Raw genomic sequence first — 14,278 nt, 5'->3', positions numbered from 1 at the left:
ACAGGACAAGGGAGAGGGAGCAGCGCCGAACAGAGACGCACAGGACCACACACAGCATGGCTGCAGGACTGGGGAACACATGCACACAACTAGGGAGTGGCAATGACACCGACAGCCACCCCATACGTAGGCAGTGGCAGGAAATCGGGCACCTCCCAGGGCAGGAAAGGCCCGTCGGTGGCTGCTGCCATCTACCTGCCCAGGAGCACCAGTTATCAGGCTGTGCCCCAAAGGAAGTAATCCCTGCCAGTCCTGTGCCGGCTGCCCAGGCAGTCCCATGGCACCCATGTGTTCCTGGGGCCATCCTGCACTAAATGAGACTGAGCCAGCCCATGGCAGCAGCCAGACGCTAAGGCTCAATGTGACACCAACCCCTCCCCCCACACACATGTGCTGACACGGTCACCAAGGCCATGAGCTGAGCTGACAGTAGCCAGGGAATGAGGCTAGGCCTGGGGAGTGGGGAGGAAAGGGAGCTGTAAGGTTGGCACAATCATTATGCAGAGGGGGCAGTCCCAGAAGGTGCAATATGGAACCTCGGTCCAGCCCTACAGCAGTGACCCCATGAGAGTCCCCTGGAGACAGATTATGGCTGGACTCCCTCCCCGCAGCAGAGCTGTCTGCTGTCAGCAAGGCCATAGAATGTACATCACCCCCTACAATGAAACCCTCCTATGTGGCAGCCTCCCACCACTCTGCTTGGTCGTGGCTGGGGAGCCCAGGCCACAAGCTGGAAGGACGCACCAGTAAGCATGGTCCAGCATGCAAATGAGACCATGACTTTCCTAATTTACATGTGCTGCAAACAACATGCCCACATTGGCTGATTAGAACCTGGTATTTCACATGCATCACCTGGGAAGTGCCAAGGGCAAGGTGGGCTGAGGTGCTACTGCACTATGTAAGCCCATGCACTGCTTTCCAGAGCCTAGGACTACACTGGTTACATGGCCAGGCCCGGCGTGAATGACCCTGCTCCTGATGAGGGCATGCATAGCTGTAATGGGTGGGCAAGGGCTGAGCAGGCTCCAGCTTTGCTCCCAGCATCGCACAGCTCTGGTCCTATCCCTGCCAGCCCTGCCATGGCAAGCAGAGATGCTGCCAGCTGTGCAGATAAAGCCCCAAACCCATTATCACCACATGTTCTGAGGAAAGTGGGGATGGGGGAGAGAAGATTTGCTGCAGTACTTATATTCATAGTTGTCAGGGGACTTTGGGAAGTGTCAAGAGTTGCTCACAACTACTACAATAAGTACCATTACCTATATCCCTAACAAGTATCAGGGGGTAGCAGTGTTAGTCTGTATCTACAAAAACAACAAGGAGTCTGGTTGACACCTTAAAGACTAATAGATTTATTTGGGCATAAGCTTTCATGGGTAAAAACCTCACTTCTTCTCTATGCATCCAAAGAAGTGAGGTTTTTTACCCACGAAAGCTTATGTCCAAATAAATCTGTTAGTCTTTAAGGTGCCACCAGACTCCTTGTTGTGTTTATATCCCTAACACTGCACTGAACCAGAGATGCTATAGAAAAGAAGAGGGCAAAAGACTGGTGCCATAACAACCCTTCAGCAGAGAACAGTCGGGCTACTGATGTTACTACACAAAGTACTGTGCAGCATGAAATATAAACACAGAACATGCATTTTAGCAACAGAAACCTGCTCTGATTTGCCTGCTGTCCTCTGTACAATCAACATAAAACATGGACTATCGTTGGCTGCATTTTCATTTTGGCTGAAAAGTTCATTCTTGTCCCTCCTGCCCTCCTCTGTCCAAAGAGCCAGCACCAGAGCCCCACCTTCAACAAAATCACACTGAGATCAGGTGACGCGTTCCTCTCTACAGAGATCTCTGTGCTGTACAGAGAAAGGGTCCACGGTGCAACAAGGCAAGTCCCATAATAACCCCAACAAGGCAGCGGGTATTTGGGACCCTCTTTGAGACACATCATTGAGGGAGGAGGGAAAGGGAGGGAAGAATAAGGGGAGATACTGACTCTACTGAGCTAAACTGCCAAAAGGTCCCCAAAAAGTTAGACTTTGAAATAAGCTCCAATTCCTCCCCCCCACCCCCATACACACACCAGAGGCGAGGATTGAGCATATAATAATTCCAGGGTGTTGGGATTGGGGTGGACATTGTGGGCTCTGTGTTTCTCCTGGTGAATGAGTGGGAGGGGAGACGGCTTTAGGTCCTGCAGGGATGGGGGTGGTCGGGGAGCGCGGTTGTGTGGGTGAGGTGCAGGCCCAGGAAAGACGGGGTGAGGCTCAAAGCCACGGTGGCTCCATTGGGGGAGCAGGGCAGAGTGAGAGTGTGTGTGTGTGTGTGTGTGTGCACAACGAGGTGAAATGCTGCTCACAGCCTGCCCCCACCCCACCAAAGGGCAGGCAGAGCCTCTCCACTTGGGGGAGCAGGGATCCTCCTGCCGGGGCTGAGCGAGGACCCCCTTCCCTGTGCTGCCCCGGGGGGGGGTGGCGCTCTGCCCCGACTACTCACCATGCAAGGCAGGAGCTGGTGGCAGCACAGAGGTTGCACTGCCTGGTGGCGGCAGCGGGGCAGGAGCAGCAGAGCAGCGGTGGAGCCCGGGCTGCTCTGGGTGCACTCTCACTGTCCATCCCCGGCACTGCTGCTGTCACTGGAGGAGGCAGCGAGTGAGATGTGGGTGTATGCTGTGGGGAGCAAAGGCGAGGGGCATGGCCGCTTGCTGCCACCTCCTGCCGGCTCTCTGCCATGATACCCTTGCAGTGCCTCCTTGCCTGCCAGCCCACCTGCTTGGCCCCAACTGTTTCGGCGCCCCTGCAGGCAGCAAGTGGACTTTGGGTGTTCGGTCAGTGTTTCAAAAACCAGACACCTGGCAACGCTACCGCCCATGCTGCATGCGTGGCAGACAGGGCTGGCTGCTGACACTCGTCCCCCGCAGCTAATGGGTTCCCTGAGCCCCTCCCCCTCTTGCGATGGGAGCTGAGGGAGGAGTGAAGAGCCAGGTCTGGGGACAAGCAGTGACGCCCGGGGGAGGGGGGGTGGGTGGGGAAGTGGGGCAATTTGCCCCAGACCCTGGGCCCCACAGGGGCCCCCCCCATGAGAATATAGTATTCTATAGTATTGCAACTTTTTTTTATGGAAGGGGCCCCCGAAATTGCTTTGCCCCAGGCCCCCTGAATCCTCTGGGTGGCCCTGGGGACAAGGCAGGGAGTTGGGCAGGTGTGAGGGAGATGGCTGCTGTTGTGGCCAGGGGACGCACTCGAGGGGGACTAGGAATTACAAAAGGCTCTCGCAGAAGCCTGCCCCAGCCAGGTACCCGGCTCTCCACCTGCAAGAGCTGCCTGTTCCCTCAGCCTGGCCAGGACACAAGCAGGAGCAGCTCCTGAGTCCCACTCCACATCTTGCCCCTTGGATGCTCAGGAAGCAGGGCGGACTGGGGAACAGCAGATTTCCCTTTTGGGCCTCCTCCTTACCCAGAACATGTTGGGCTCAGCTGAGAATCTGGCCCCACCCAGCATCTTCAAATTTGGGGCCACTTAAAAAGGGAGGGGCTCCTGGCAATCTGGCTTGGCAGTACTTTGTGTTGCCCTTAGACACACAGCTCTGAGTGCAAGCTCCCCGCACCGGGGATTTGTTCTAGCACAGCTGTAAGAGGGGGAACCACGGGCTTCTGGCAGCTTGTGCCCATCACACTCTCCATATTGATGCAAATATGCAGTGCCCTGCTCTGTGGTAAAGGAAGCTGGTAGGATTGATCAGCAAGTCTGTACTGAGCCAGTGCCTGACTATGGGAGGCTGGTACTGCTGGAGGTGCCATCTCCTGAATGACATGTAAGCCATGACCTTTTGTGGCCAGCTGATGATCCCAAGACATTTTTTTTTATAACAGCTAAAGCCCTGGTGCCTGACCCAATTCCAGCTGAGTAACTCCAGCTTGTCTCTCTATATTCTCCATGGCACTTGTTTCACCTTCTGTTCTAAACTCTTATGTCACATTGCTGTTAATGTTGCTTTCCTCCACACCGGAGGTGGCTTCATCTCAGCAGCAGGTCAAGTGATCCTTGTTTGTAGCTGAGCTTGAAAAATACATTGGGATCCTTTGAGCTGCAAGATGCTCATTCTTATTCCTGGACTTGGCCTGAATGCTCACACCTTGCAGACAGCCACTGTGGTTCTTATCTTCTCAGAGCACCAGTAGGGGCAGGAAGCATATACATGAAACTTGTTGATGGGCACTTGAGCACTGCTCTGAGTATTGTCACAGGAGTGATGAAGGCAGCACGTATAGTCTGGCTCTCCACCCTCGCGCATACTTTACCACCATCCCTCCAAAGACCAGCAGCAATAGTATGAGAATATGACCCGGCCATACCCATCTATGAAAATGCCACCTTAAGTACTGGAACCCCTTCTGATAAGTGCTTAAAACCTTGGGATTGTCACCAAAAGACAAGTGGCAGAGGCTGTGGGCAAATAGTGGGTTCAAGAATCAAGACCTGATCACGAATCCTACAACCCAATCACCTGGGTTCACCATGGCACATAAGATCCAGGCCTTCCTACAGGCACTGCAAATACCTACTACACAAATGTGGAACATCTAATGACTGCTGGGGATTGGAGCTGCGGTTGGGTGTTGGAAAAGGGATTGGGAGGGCCTCAGCTAGCTCAGGGTGACATATTGGTAATTCTGGACACTTGCACTAAGTGTGCATGCTTCCCCAGTTGAGTCTTATGTGAGACACAGGTGCACTCTCCATTCACACAAGCAATTTGCTGGCAGAAGGTCAAAGCAGCAGAAAGGAGTTGGGCTGTGCATTCAGGTTCCACGGGAACCTAAAGAAAACTGACAATAGCCCAGAACCAGCTGAACCTCTCCCCCATGTATGGGTCACATTCCTCAGAGGCCCCTAGACTGCTCCAGGGTGATATTGCTGGGGCCAGAATAATGGGAGCTCTGTCCCTCTGGAAGGGCAGAGCTCACTTACAATAGAGGGGTGAAGTATCATGGCTTCCTCAGGCCCATGAGAAAGCACCATAGAGCTCTGGAAAAGGGCAACATTCTGATCCTTGCAGCAGGAGAACTGTCTGGCATGTCTGGGGTCAGATATGGGGGGGGGGGGGGGGCGGGGCTGAGTGCCGGTTTAACACCAAAGAGGATGCAAATGCTCAGGGATTTAAGAGCACAACTGTAAGAGTGCACAGAGACCCTGCACACACAGCCCCCTGACACAATGGGGAGGAGCACGCTAGCTGAGGAGAGACCCAGCCAAAGGGAAGATCCACATGAGGAGCTGGCATCCTGTTCTGAAAAGGACTCCATGCTCTAGGTCAGCGTTTCTCAAACTTCATTGCACTGCGACCACCTTCTGACAACAAAAAATACTATATGACCCCAGGAAGGGGATCCAAAGCCTGAGCAGCATCCCTCCAGGTGGTGGTGGTGGTGGGGAGAGCCAAAGCCCCGTCACCCCAAGCGGGGGGTGAGGGGGAGGGGGCAAAACTGAAACTTGAAAGCTTCAGCCATGGGGGCGGGGGAGGGCTGTAACCTGAGCCCTGCCACCCAGGGCTGAAGCAATTATTTGGCACCCAGACTTTGGCTTCAGGCCCAGGCCCCAGCAAGTCTAACACCAGCCCTGGAGACCCCATTAAAACGGGGTCACGACCCAGTTTGAGAACCTCTGCTCTAGGTACTATAACCCAACAAGATGTGCTGCTGCAGGAGGCTGACAATCAAACAGAATCAGAGAATCATAGACTATCAGGGTTGGAAGGGACCTCAGGAGGTCATCTAATCCAACCCCCTGCTCAAAGCAGGACCAATCCCAACTAAATCATCCCAGCCAGGGCTTTGTCAAGCCTGACCTTAAAAACATCTAAAGAAGGAAATTCCACCACCTCCTTAGGTAATCCATTCCAGTGCTTCACCACCCTCCTAGTGAAAAAGTTTTTCCTAATATCCAACCTAAACCTCCTCCACTGCAACTTGAGACCATTACTCCTTGATCTGTCATCTGCCACCACTGAGAACAGTCTAGATCCATCCTCTTTGTAACCCCCTTTCAGGTAGCTGAAAGCAGCTATCAAATCTCCCCTCATTCTTCTCTTCTGCAAACTAAATAATCCCAGTTCCCTCAGCCTCTCTTCATAAATCATGTGCTCCAGCCCCCTAATAATTTTTGTTGCTCTCCGCTGGACTCTCTCCAATTTTTCCACATCCTTCTTGTAGTGTGGGGCCCAAAACTGGACACAGTACTCCAGATGAGGCCTCACCAGTGCTGAATAGAAGGAATAATCATTTCCCTCGATCTGCTGGCAATGCTCCTACTTATACAGCATAAAATGCCGTTAGCCTTCTTGGCAACACGGGCACACTGTCGACTCATATCCATATCCACTGTAACCCCTAGGTCCTTTTCTGAAGAACTGCTGCCTAGCCACTCGGTCCCTAGTCTGTAGCAGTGCATGGGATTCTTCTGTCCTAAGTGCAGGACTCTGCACTTGTCCTTGTTGAACCTCATCAGGTTTCTTTTGGCCAAATCCTCTAATTTGTCTAGGTCCGTCTGTATCCTATCCCTACCCTCCAGTGTATCTACCACTCCTCCCAGTTGAGTGTCAGCTGCTAACTTGCTGAGAGTGTAGTCCACACCATCTTCCAGATCATTGCCAGCAGATCGAGGAACGTGATCGTTCCCCTTTATTCGACATTGGTGAGGCCTCATCTGGAATACTGTGTCCAGTTTTGGGCCCCACACTACAAGAAGGATGTGGAAAAATTGGAAAGAGTCCAGCGGAGGGCAACAAAAATGATTAGGGGTCTGGAGCACATGACTTATGAGGAGAGGCTGAGGGAACTGGGATTGTTTAGTCTCCAGAAGAGAAGAGGGGGGATTTGATAGCAGCCTTCAACTACCTGAAGGGGGGTTCCAAAGAGGATGGAGCTCGGCTGTTCTCAGTGGTGGCAGATGACAGAACGAGGAGCATTGGTCTCAAGTTGCAGTGGGGGAGGTCCAGGTTGGATATCAGGAAAAACTATTTCACTAGGAGGGTGGTGAAACACTGGAATGCGTTACCTAGGGAGGTGGTGGAGTCTCCTTCCTTGGAGGTTTTTAAGGCCCGGCTTGACAAAGCCCTGGCTGGGATGATTTAGCTGGGAATTGGTCCTGCTTTGAGCAGGGGGTTGGACTAGATGACCTCTTGAGGTCCCTTCCAACTCTGATATTCTATGATTCTATGATTAATGAAGATACTGAACAAAACCAGCCCCAGGACCGACGCTTGATATGGAGCCATTGATCACTACCTGTTGAGCCCGATGATCTAGCCAGTTTTCTAGCCACCTTATAGTCCATTCATCCAGCCCATACTTTTTTAACTTGCTGGCAAGAATACTGTGGGAGACCGTATCAAAAGCTTTGCTAAAGTCAAGGAATAACACATCCATACAGCAGCAGGAGTGGGTAAAAAATAGCTAAAAAAGTGTCTTTTATTGTTTCACTGGCAAGTCAGACTGGTTTCCGGTTCCAACCATTGTGGACATTACAATGTAGGGAACTTGTAATCACTAACTACTGAAAAAAGGTGACCCCTTTCCCCAGCCCTCTAACCACAGCCATTGAAACAAGTGGTAGATTACCTACAGACACTTTAGTAGCAATCAAACCTTTAGGGCGTAACCCTAGCTACTCTCCCTTCCTTCCCTCACCTAGTATTACACAGTTACAAAACTTGGGTTTCCCCCCTTCTTCTGCAGCATCAAGTCCTGGGTTTTCAAACTGGTGAGGACTAGATATGCCAGTTGGTCTCCTCTGCTGTGGCCGCTCCGGTACTCTCCAGTCCTGCCTCAGGGGACAGAATTCCATTGGAAAGATTTGGCCTACTCAGAGTAGAGAGTAGAACCTAAGTGCGAAAGCTTCATTCAAGTCCTGGAGGCGACCAGAATTCAACTGGTTTCCTCCCTCCATTGGTGGAGAATTTCTCTGCTTTTCATTCTCTCATATCAGAAACGGAAATAGATATAAAAACAAAGTTTAAAAATGATTTTATTTCCTCTTATTACAAACACAGATGGACTCATTTATGAGAATGAAATAAAGTTATTTTTTTCTGCATACAGTGATCCCACATATCATTTAAAAGCAAAATCAGAGCTGTCTCATCCCCTATACCCCAAACAGGATTTTATTCTGAGGGTCTAAAAATAATGGCAAGAATAACCTTGCTGCATCCATTTTACGAACTTTCCAGGATGTGCTGCACAGTCCATGCCCTGCTGGGTCACCTTTGCTGGCTTGAGTCAGGCCCTCTGAGTGCTGAGGTCTGTCTGGGGGGTCAACTGCAGGACTGGGTCTATGGATTTAGGACTGGATTTGAAGCTTTAGGAAGTGCATGGGAGCTCAGCGTGTGAAGAGCCTGCTGTACCAGGCTCATGATTTAATTACTGCCTTTCCAACATAGAAAGTCCCAAATCTGGTCACTGTTGGGGATAGTGCTAGGCTGTCATGGGATGAGTCTGCAAGAGGCAGTGCTAGAAAAGGGGGCAGCACTACTTTAGACAAGGCACAGGCATTTTCACTATTTTGTGGCCTGCTCCTTGGTCAGCAAGGGATACACAAACGGAGTCCCTGATGCTCCCAGCTGGCTCTAGTCCATGGGGACCAAGACCTCTGCAGCTTTCATTTGAATACATGCTTCCCACAGTTGTTGCAAAATCCTACAGAAATCTCATTTTGTTTAAGAGAGCATGAATAATCAAATTCTTCGGAGTGCAGAGATTTGGTCCAAGAGGACATGCTGGTGATCTGTAAGGCTGGGGAGATCAGATTGTGAGGGACAGAATCCATTTATTTTAGGCCAAAATTAAGATTTGGATTTGTTTAAAAGTGTTTTGCAAACTGTAATAGAAATATTTCAGTGAAATTAAAACAACACGTCAAGTAAAACAGTTCTTAGGGTGATTTAAATATTCCCCTGCAGTGACAGAAACACAGACATCAGAACTGCGCTGGAAATGGGAGCCAGAAAGTGACACTGACATGAAAGTGAACAGCGGGATTCAAAACAGTGATGAGGGTTATATAAATAAGAACCTGAGTAGATTTGCTTTCACCATCTAAGGTGAGTGAAGGGAAAAACAGAGCATCAGGATGAAAAGGATGATTAAAAGAAGTTCACTTTAATAATCTGAGGTATCAGTAACCCAGGAAAGGTGTGTTCTTAAGCAAGATGATGCTATTTTTATCTTGGCTGTCCCTTCAAACAGAAACAAACTACTCAAGATCGAGGTGCCCAAATTAATGTGTTGAACTCGGCAATTTAACCTGCGCAATCAACCCTTAAGGACTCTAGATTGGCATGCAGTGTTCTTCCTGTCTGCTCTAACACCACCGCTTTTCACAATGAGATTTGCAGTCAAAGTGTGGAAGCCATTCAGATGAGCTTAAGAGAAAGTTTAATGGTTAAGATACTTAAATATCACCAGAGTTTAGTACAATCCTTAGAAACACACACATCTTTCATCACAGGTTTCATCACACTTGCCAAGGGCTGGATCCCTTCAATGATCTGTGGTATCAGAATGCTGGTAAAGGAAGGTTAATATAATTGCAAAGTAAATGCTTTTAACCAGATGTTCCTCATGGACTGTTACAGCATCCACCCTCAGCTGGTACGTCTGCAGACCCCATTGTAAGCACTGGTGCAAAATACATGAGTACAAGAACTGGAACAAGGTGTCTGCACCCCTTCCCCTCTCAGAAGGTAAACATTGGCAGCTACTGTCCTGAAAGTCAGCACCATTAGCCCTAAATGTAGAGTGCCATCAGCTGGGAAGTTTGAATGTGCTCTCCCAAGCACCCACAAAAAGCCACAGCAAACTTGCAAAATCCCACACTGTAAAAGTAATCCCTGCCTCACCCCCTGCTCTGTCTTCTGTCATATCCCATTAGTTAGTGTGCCTGTAGGCTACCACCTTGGTTCTCCTGCCAGAGTTCACACAGCCAGTGGGTACAAGGTCTAACGGCTAGTGTAAACCACATCTTACAGTCACCAACATTCCAGGTACTCTTATTTGTAAAACAATGGACTCCCACTGCCTGCAGGAATTACTTTGGAGCACTGGAAAAATGGTCACTGTGTAGCAGAAGAGAGTGGTTCCTTGCTATGGAGGTATTCACCTCCGCTGGTAGTTCTGTTTTTTGTAGCTGGTGCCCAATGCCTCACCCATTTTAGAGGGGCATTTCTCTGCCCTGCTGCCCAGTTCTCATTCAGCTGTCTGTAACTTGCAATGCAGCTTGGGCTACTCAAAGGCATTGGCCCCCAGCTCTAAGGAGCCCATGCTCCATTACAAACTAGGGCACACACAAGTGAAAGGGACCCCATGAGATTGGAGAACCACTAGCATAAAATGAACATCCCATAACAGGAAGTACAAGAGATAGCTCAGCTGACTGATTTCTTCTTGCTAGATTTGCCTAACTTGGATCAGGGCCAAGCTGCTCAGACATGGCATTTAAAAAATAAAAATCCCATATTGCCTAAAATACATCGTAGTGACTCTAAACACACACAGGAGCTGGCAGGGACACTGCCTCCATAGCACAGTTGCCAACTTTCACATGGTAAATAAGCACCCCAACTTTCACAATAAGCCAAAAATCAAGCTAATCCCATTTCAAAACAAGGCCAAAACAAGCCAAAACCCTAAGAACCCCTATACCCTATGTGACTAGATCCCCTGGCGTGCAGTCTGGGCCTGTGGTGAGCCTGCTGTGCACCCCTGACTCTCTCCCCCCTTGCCCCTGCTTGCCAGGAGCCGATCAAAAAAAAAAAAAAAAGCAACCAGCTATAACAAGCAACAAGCTACAAACCAAAAACTAGCCAATAAGCAACTCACAAGCCAATTAAGTCAAAAACAAGCCCAATTTCTGCGTTTTTTTCATGGGTTTGGCATGTCTGCTCCATAGTGATTGGGCCTGGGAGCCCCATACAGTTCTGTTCTAGACAAGCCCCATGTTGTAGCAGCAGCCAGGTGACAGACAGGACCTTTTTATGAGGAGCTAGGGCCACTTGTGTCTGATCTCATGATTCATACCATGACAGATGATGTGGCAGTCACTCTCTGGCAAGTCAAAGGTGCACCACAAGGTGCAGGTGAGGCAGTGTGCTGCTCTTTAAAAAGACACTGTGAACCAACATGCTGTGCTCATACAGGGCACAAAGGAAGGTTCATTGTTATAACATTTTGTGTATTTTTCCCCAAATCTCTCTTTTAAGGAAGCGTCTGGTGTTAGTTTCCACAGATATTAAATTGCACATAGCTTGGCTTTCTCCGGGGACCAAATGATCCAAGGATAATGCTGGCTTCTGCGCTAGGAAGGAGACTCAGCATGCTAAGGGGACAAAGCTTTTCTCAATCATGAGAGTGTTTTAAAAATGCTATTCATTTCCCACAAGGAGCTAGCATGGAATCAAATGGCAGGAATTCCCTTCTACTGGTGAGAAGAGTGCGTGTGCCTGGAGAGCGAGGAGCTGCCTAGTGTGACCAGAAATGGAGGGTGCTGCGTGGAATGGGATTCCAGGGCAATACATTCAGACTGAGCAGCCAGAGGAAGTTTGTAGTGGTGACAACTATTAGACTGGAATAATCCCCACCACGTCCTGTGCGCTGCAGGAAGTTAGACTGGGGGAATCTTAAAATCTAGCCCAAATCCAGTCCCTCGTCTTCCTCCATGAGGGCAGCAGCTCTGCAAGCAGTAGAGCTGGTTTGGCTCTGTGGGGGAGGATTCCAGGGGTGTGCAGCGTGTGCCTGCTCTGGACAGTGCAGAGCTCAGCTTTGCAGTGGTTCCTGCATGGAGCCATTCTTCTTCTTGCCTGCAGGGGGAACCATAGAGGCCAGGCCAGCTGTTCTTTTCTCCCATCCTGGTACCTGGCACTAAGTACAGAGCAGAGTGTCAGCAGAATGGTTCACTGCGCACAGTTCCAGACAAAAGCTGCAGCCCTACCTCTGCACAGGTACAGGACATGTCAGTTCTAGGGCACCCTATGTCTTGCTGCCCCCTCCACAGTTAAACTTGCCTATTCTTCTGCCCTGTTTGCTAATATGCTTGAGTGTAAATAAATAAATACTGCAACTCTGGACGTCTACCAGAGCCTCCCTCCACAAGATCCCTAGCTTTCCATAAACAGCAGCTAATCAAACCTCAGAACCCCCTCCTCTGTGAGGCAGGGCAGGGGTTAGCCCCAATTTATAAATGGGGACACTGAAATACAGGTCAAGGAAGTTATTCCAGATCATACAGCAGGTAAGGCCCTGTCCTCCTGGCCCCAGCCCTGCTTGCTGACCACCAGGCCATACTGCCACTCCCAGACATCACCACCCGTCTGCCCAGCTTCCTTCTCCTGCCTGCCCGGTCCCTGCAGGATGTCCGTTCACTCGCTGTCATTACCAGGATGATGTCAAACACTGCCCAGGGCCATCATGGGATGTATCAGACAGGGGAAGAGGCTGGGCAGGATGCACCAGCAAGGCTGGGAAGGCAACGGGCAGGGCAGCGTCACAGGGTTCTGGTAAAACGTTCCACTTGAGGAGGAGTATCAGTGTTGGAATTACGCCCGGGCTGAGCCCTCTGCAGTTCTAGGAGTCCTGGAAAGGTCAGACTAACTGCAAGTGATAGGGCCTAGTGCTGGAGCTGGGTATCCCCAGCTGTTTACCTAGTAATAGTGATAGTGGTGAAAGCTGCATTTGTGTCACCAAACATTTCTGCCTCCTTGCTGAGGCTCACGGACTGCAGCTGTGAGGCTTCTGGGAGCTACTGCAGTGATTCCACGATTGCTCTCATGCGGTGGGCTGTCTCGGGGACAGTGGGAGCAGCGCTATAGAAGGGGTTGGTCTGATTCCCTTGCTGTTGTCGAAGGTACCAGGGTATGGAGGAGCTTTTGATATGCAGAATCCTGGTGTCCATCACTTCACAGTCTATCTGCATCATCACCTCGTAGTCCTGCCCATTTATCACATTCTCTGAAAAAGGAAAGGGCAGCATTAGCACCTCAGCAGCATCTCCTTTCTGTTATGTTGGCCTGAAGTTTGGGAAAACCCTTTGAAACCAGGATATAAAGATACTTTCTAAGGCCTTTGGACCCAAAGAGTTTTCATAAACCATGTGCATGCAGCCACCTCTGGGGCATGTAAGGCCCAGGGAGTCTTAAATCCAGGCCTGAAGAACAGACACCTCCATGCTACCCTCCAGCAGCAGCTAGAACCAGCTCGTGCTCCACTACCTACAACCTGCTGTGGACACAGACTATGGGAGATGGAAAATTTGGGCATTCCTGTGTGGCCTTTTGGGTTGGCCCATTGTAGAGAGAGGGGCTTGGGTCCAGGGTCCATCTCTAAGGTTTGGGCAGTGGCTATAGCTGGATATGTGCTACACATGCTCATTTGCCTTTGGGGACAATAGCACTACTTGAAAAATGTTTTAGCATAAAACTCAGGGACAGGACAAGTCACCATTTCAGCTGGGAATACAATCCTCTGCCCTGCACCAACCCTCACAGTCAATCACCCTGCCAGGCCCTGAACCCACGGCACTTCCATTGCCTAGAGAGCCTGTATGTTCGCAGAGAGGGGCTAGGCTCTGAGCTGGCTGGGGAATGCAATCAGTGGGGTGCTTACTGTCCAGGGTTTAAAGATGTGTGTGTGTGGAGGAGAAGGACATCTGAGTCATTAAAAATAAAGCCAGTGTCTCTGGGGATCTCTTAGGTTTTTGCCTTTGGAGCTAGGACTCTAAAGTAGTCAGCTGAGTTTGCTTTCTGTGCCTCAAGATGGAAGATTGTGCAATGGAAAATGTATGGATTAGAGGCATGAAATACATGTTACCAATTTTACTGCTTTCCTGAATTAACTTTGATTCTAGCTGATGGCTCACAATCAGGGCTGCATCCCGTGTGCCGCATGCCACCTGCAGCAGTCATTATATCAAATATGTCTGGTGCAGTAATGAAAAAACAGGAGACAACCTAGTCTAAGGGGCTGACCAGTGTGAAGAAAATGGAAATGCTTGATTTCCCTTGCACTCTGGGTGTGCTGCCCTGTGAGCAGAGCCAGGGGCTAACTGTGACTGCCAGGCTGCTGGGAACTCAGGGTGCTGTTTCGAACACTGGATAATTGGCTAATACTCCTGTGAATGGACTCTTCGCTTGGGGGGCTGCAGGAGTTGGCTGGGGGGTGTGGGAGGTGAAAGGTCTGCAAGGCCTGAAGCAGGAGTGTCCCCCGTTGGGACTTCTCTCCTGC

The 14,278-nt window shown here is 50.2% G+C and overlaps 1 protein-coding gene across 3 annotated transcripts in view; it reads right to left on the bottom strand.

Annotated features, from left to right (window-relative positions):
- Positions 1-8,012: 8,012 nt before the first annotated feature.
- ATF6 (activating transcription factor 6) overlaps positions 8,013-14,278 on the bottom strand; it is a 357,024-nt gene continuing 350,758 nt past the window's right edge. For all 3 annotated transcript variants that reach the window (XM_054036662.1, XM_054036663.1, XM_054036664.1), the window contains exon 16: positions 8,013-13,006. In XM_054036662.1, the coding sequence (XP_053892637.1) occupies positions 12,798-13,006 (209 nt within the window). In that variant the 3' untranslated portion in view covers positions 8,013-12,797. The remainder of the gene's footprint in view (positions 13,007-14,278) is intronic.

This window comes from Malaclemys terrapin, chromosome 8 (genome assembly GCF_027887155.1).
Source record: "Malaclemys terrapin pileata isolate rMalTer1 chromosome 8, rMalTer1.hap1, whole genome shotgun sequence".
NCBI lineage: Eukaryota > Metazoa > Chordata > Testudines > Emydidae > Malaclemys > Malaclemys terrapin.
This window is presented reverse-complemented; position numbering and strand designations above follow the sequence as displayed.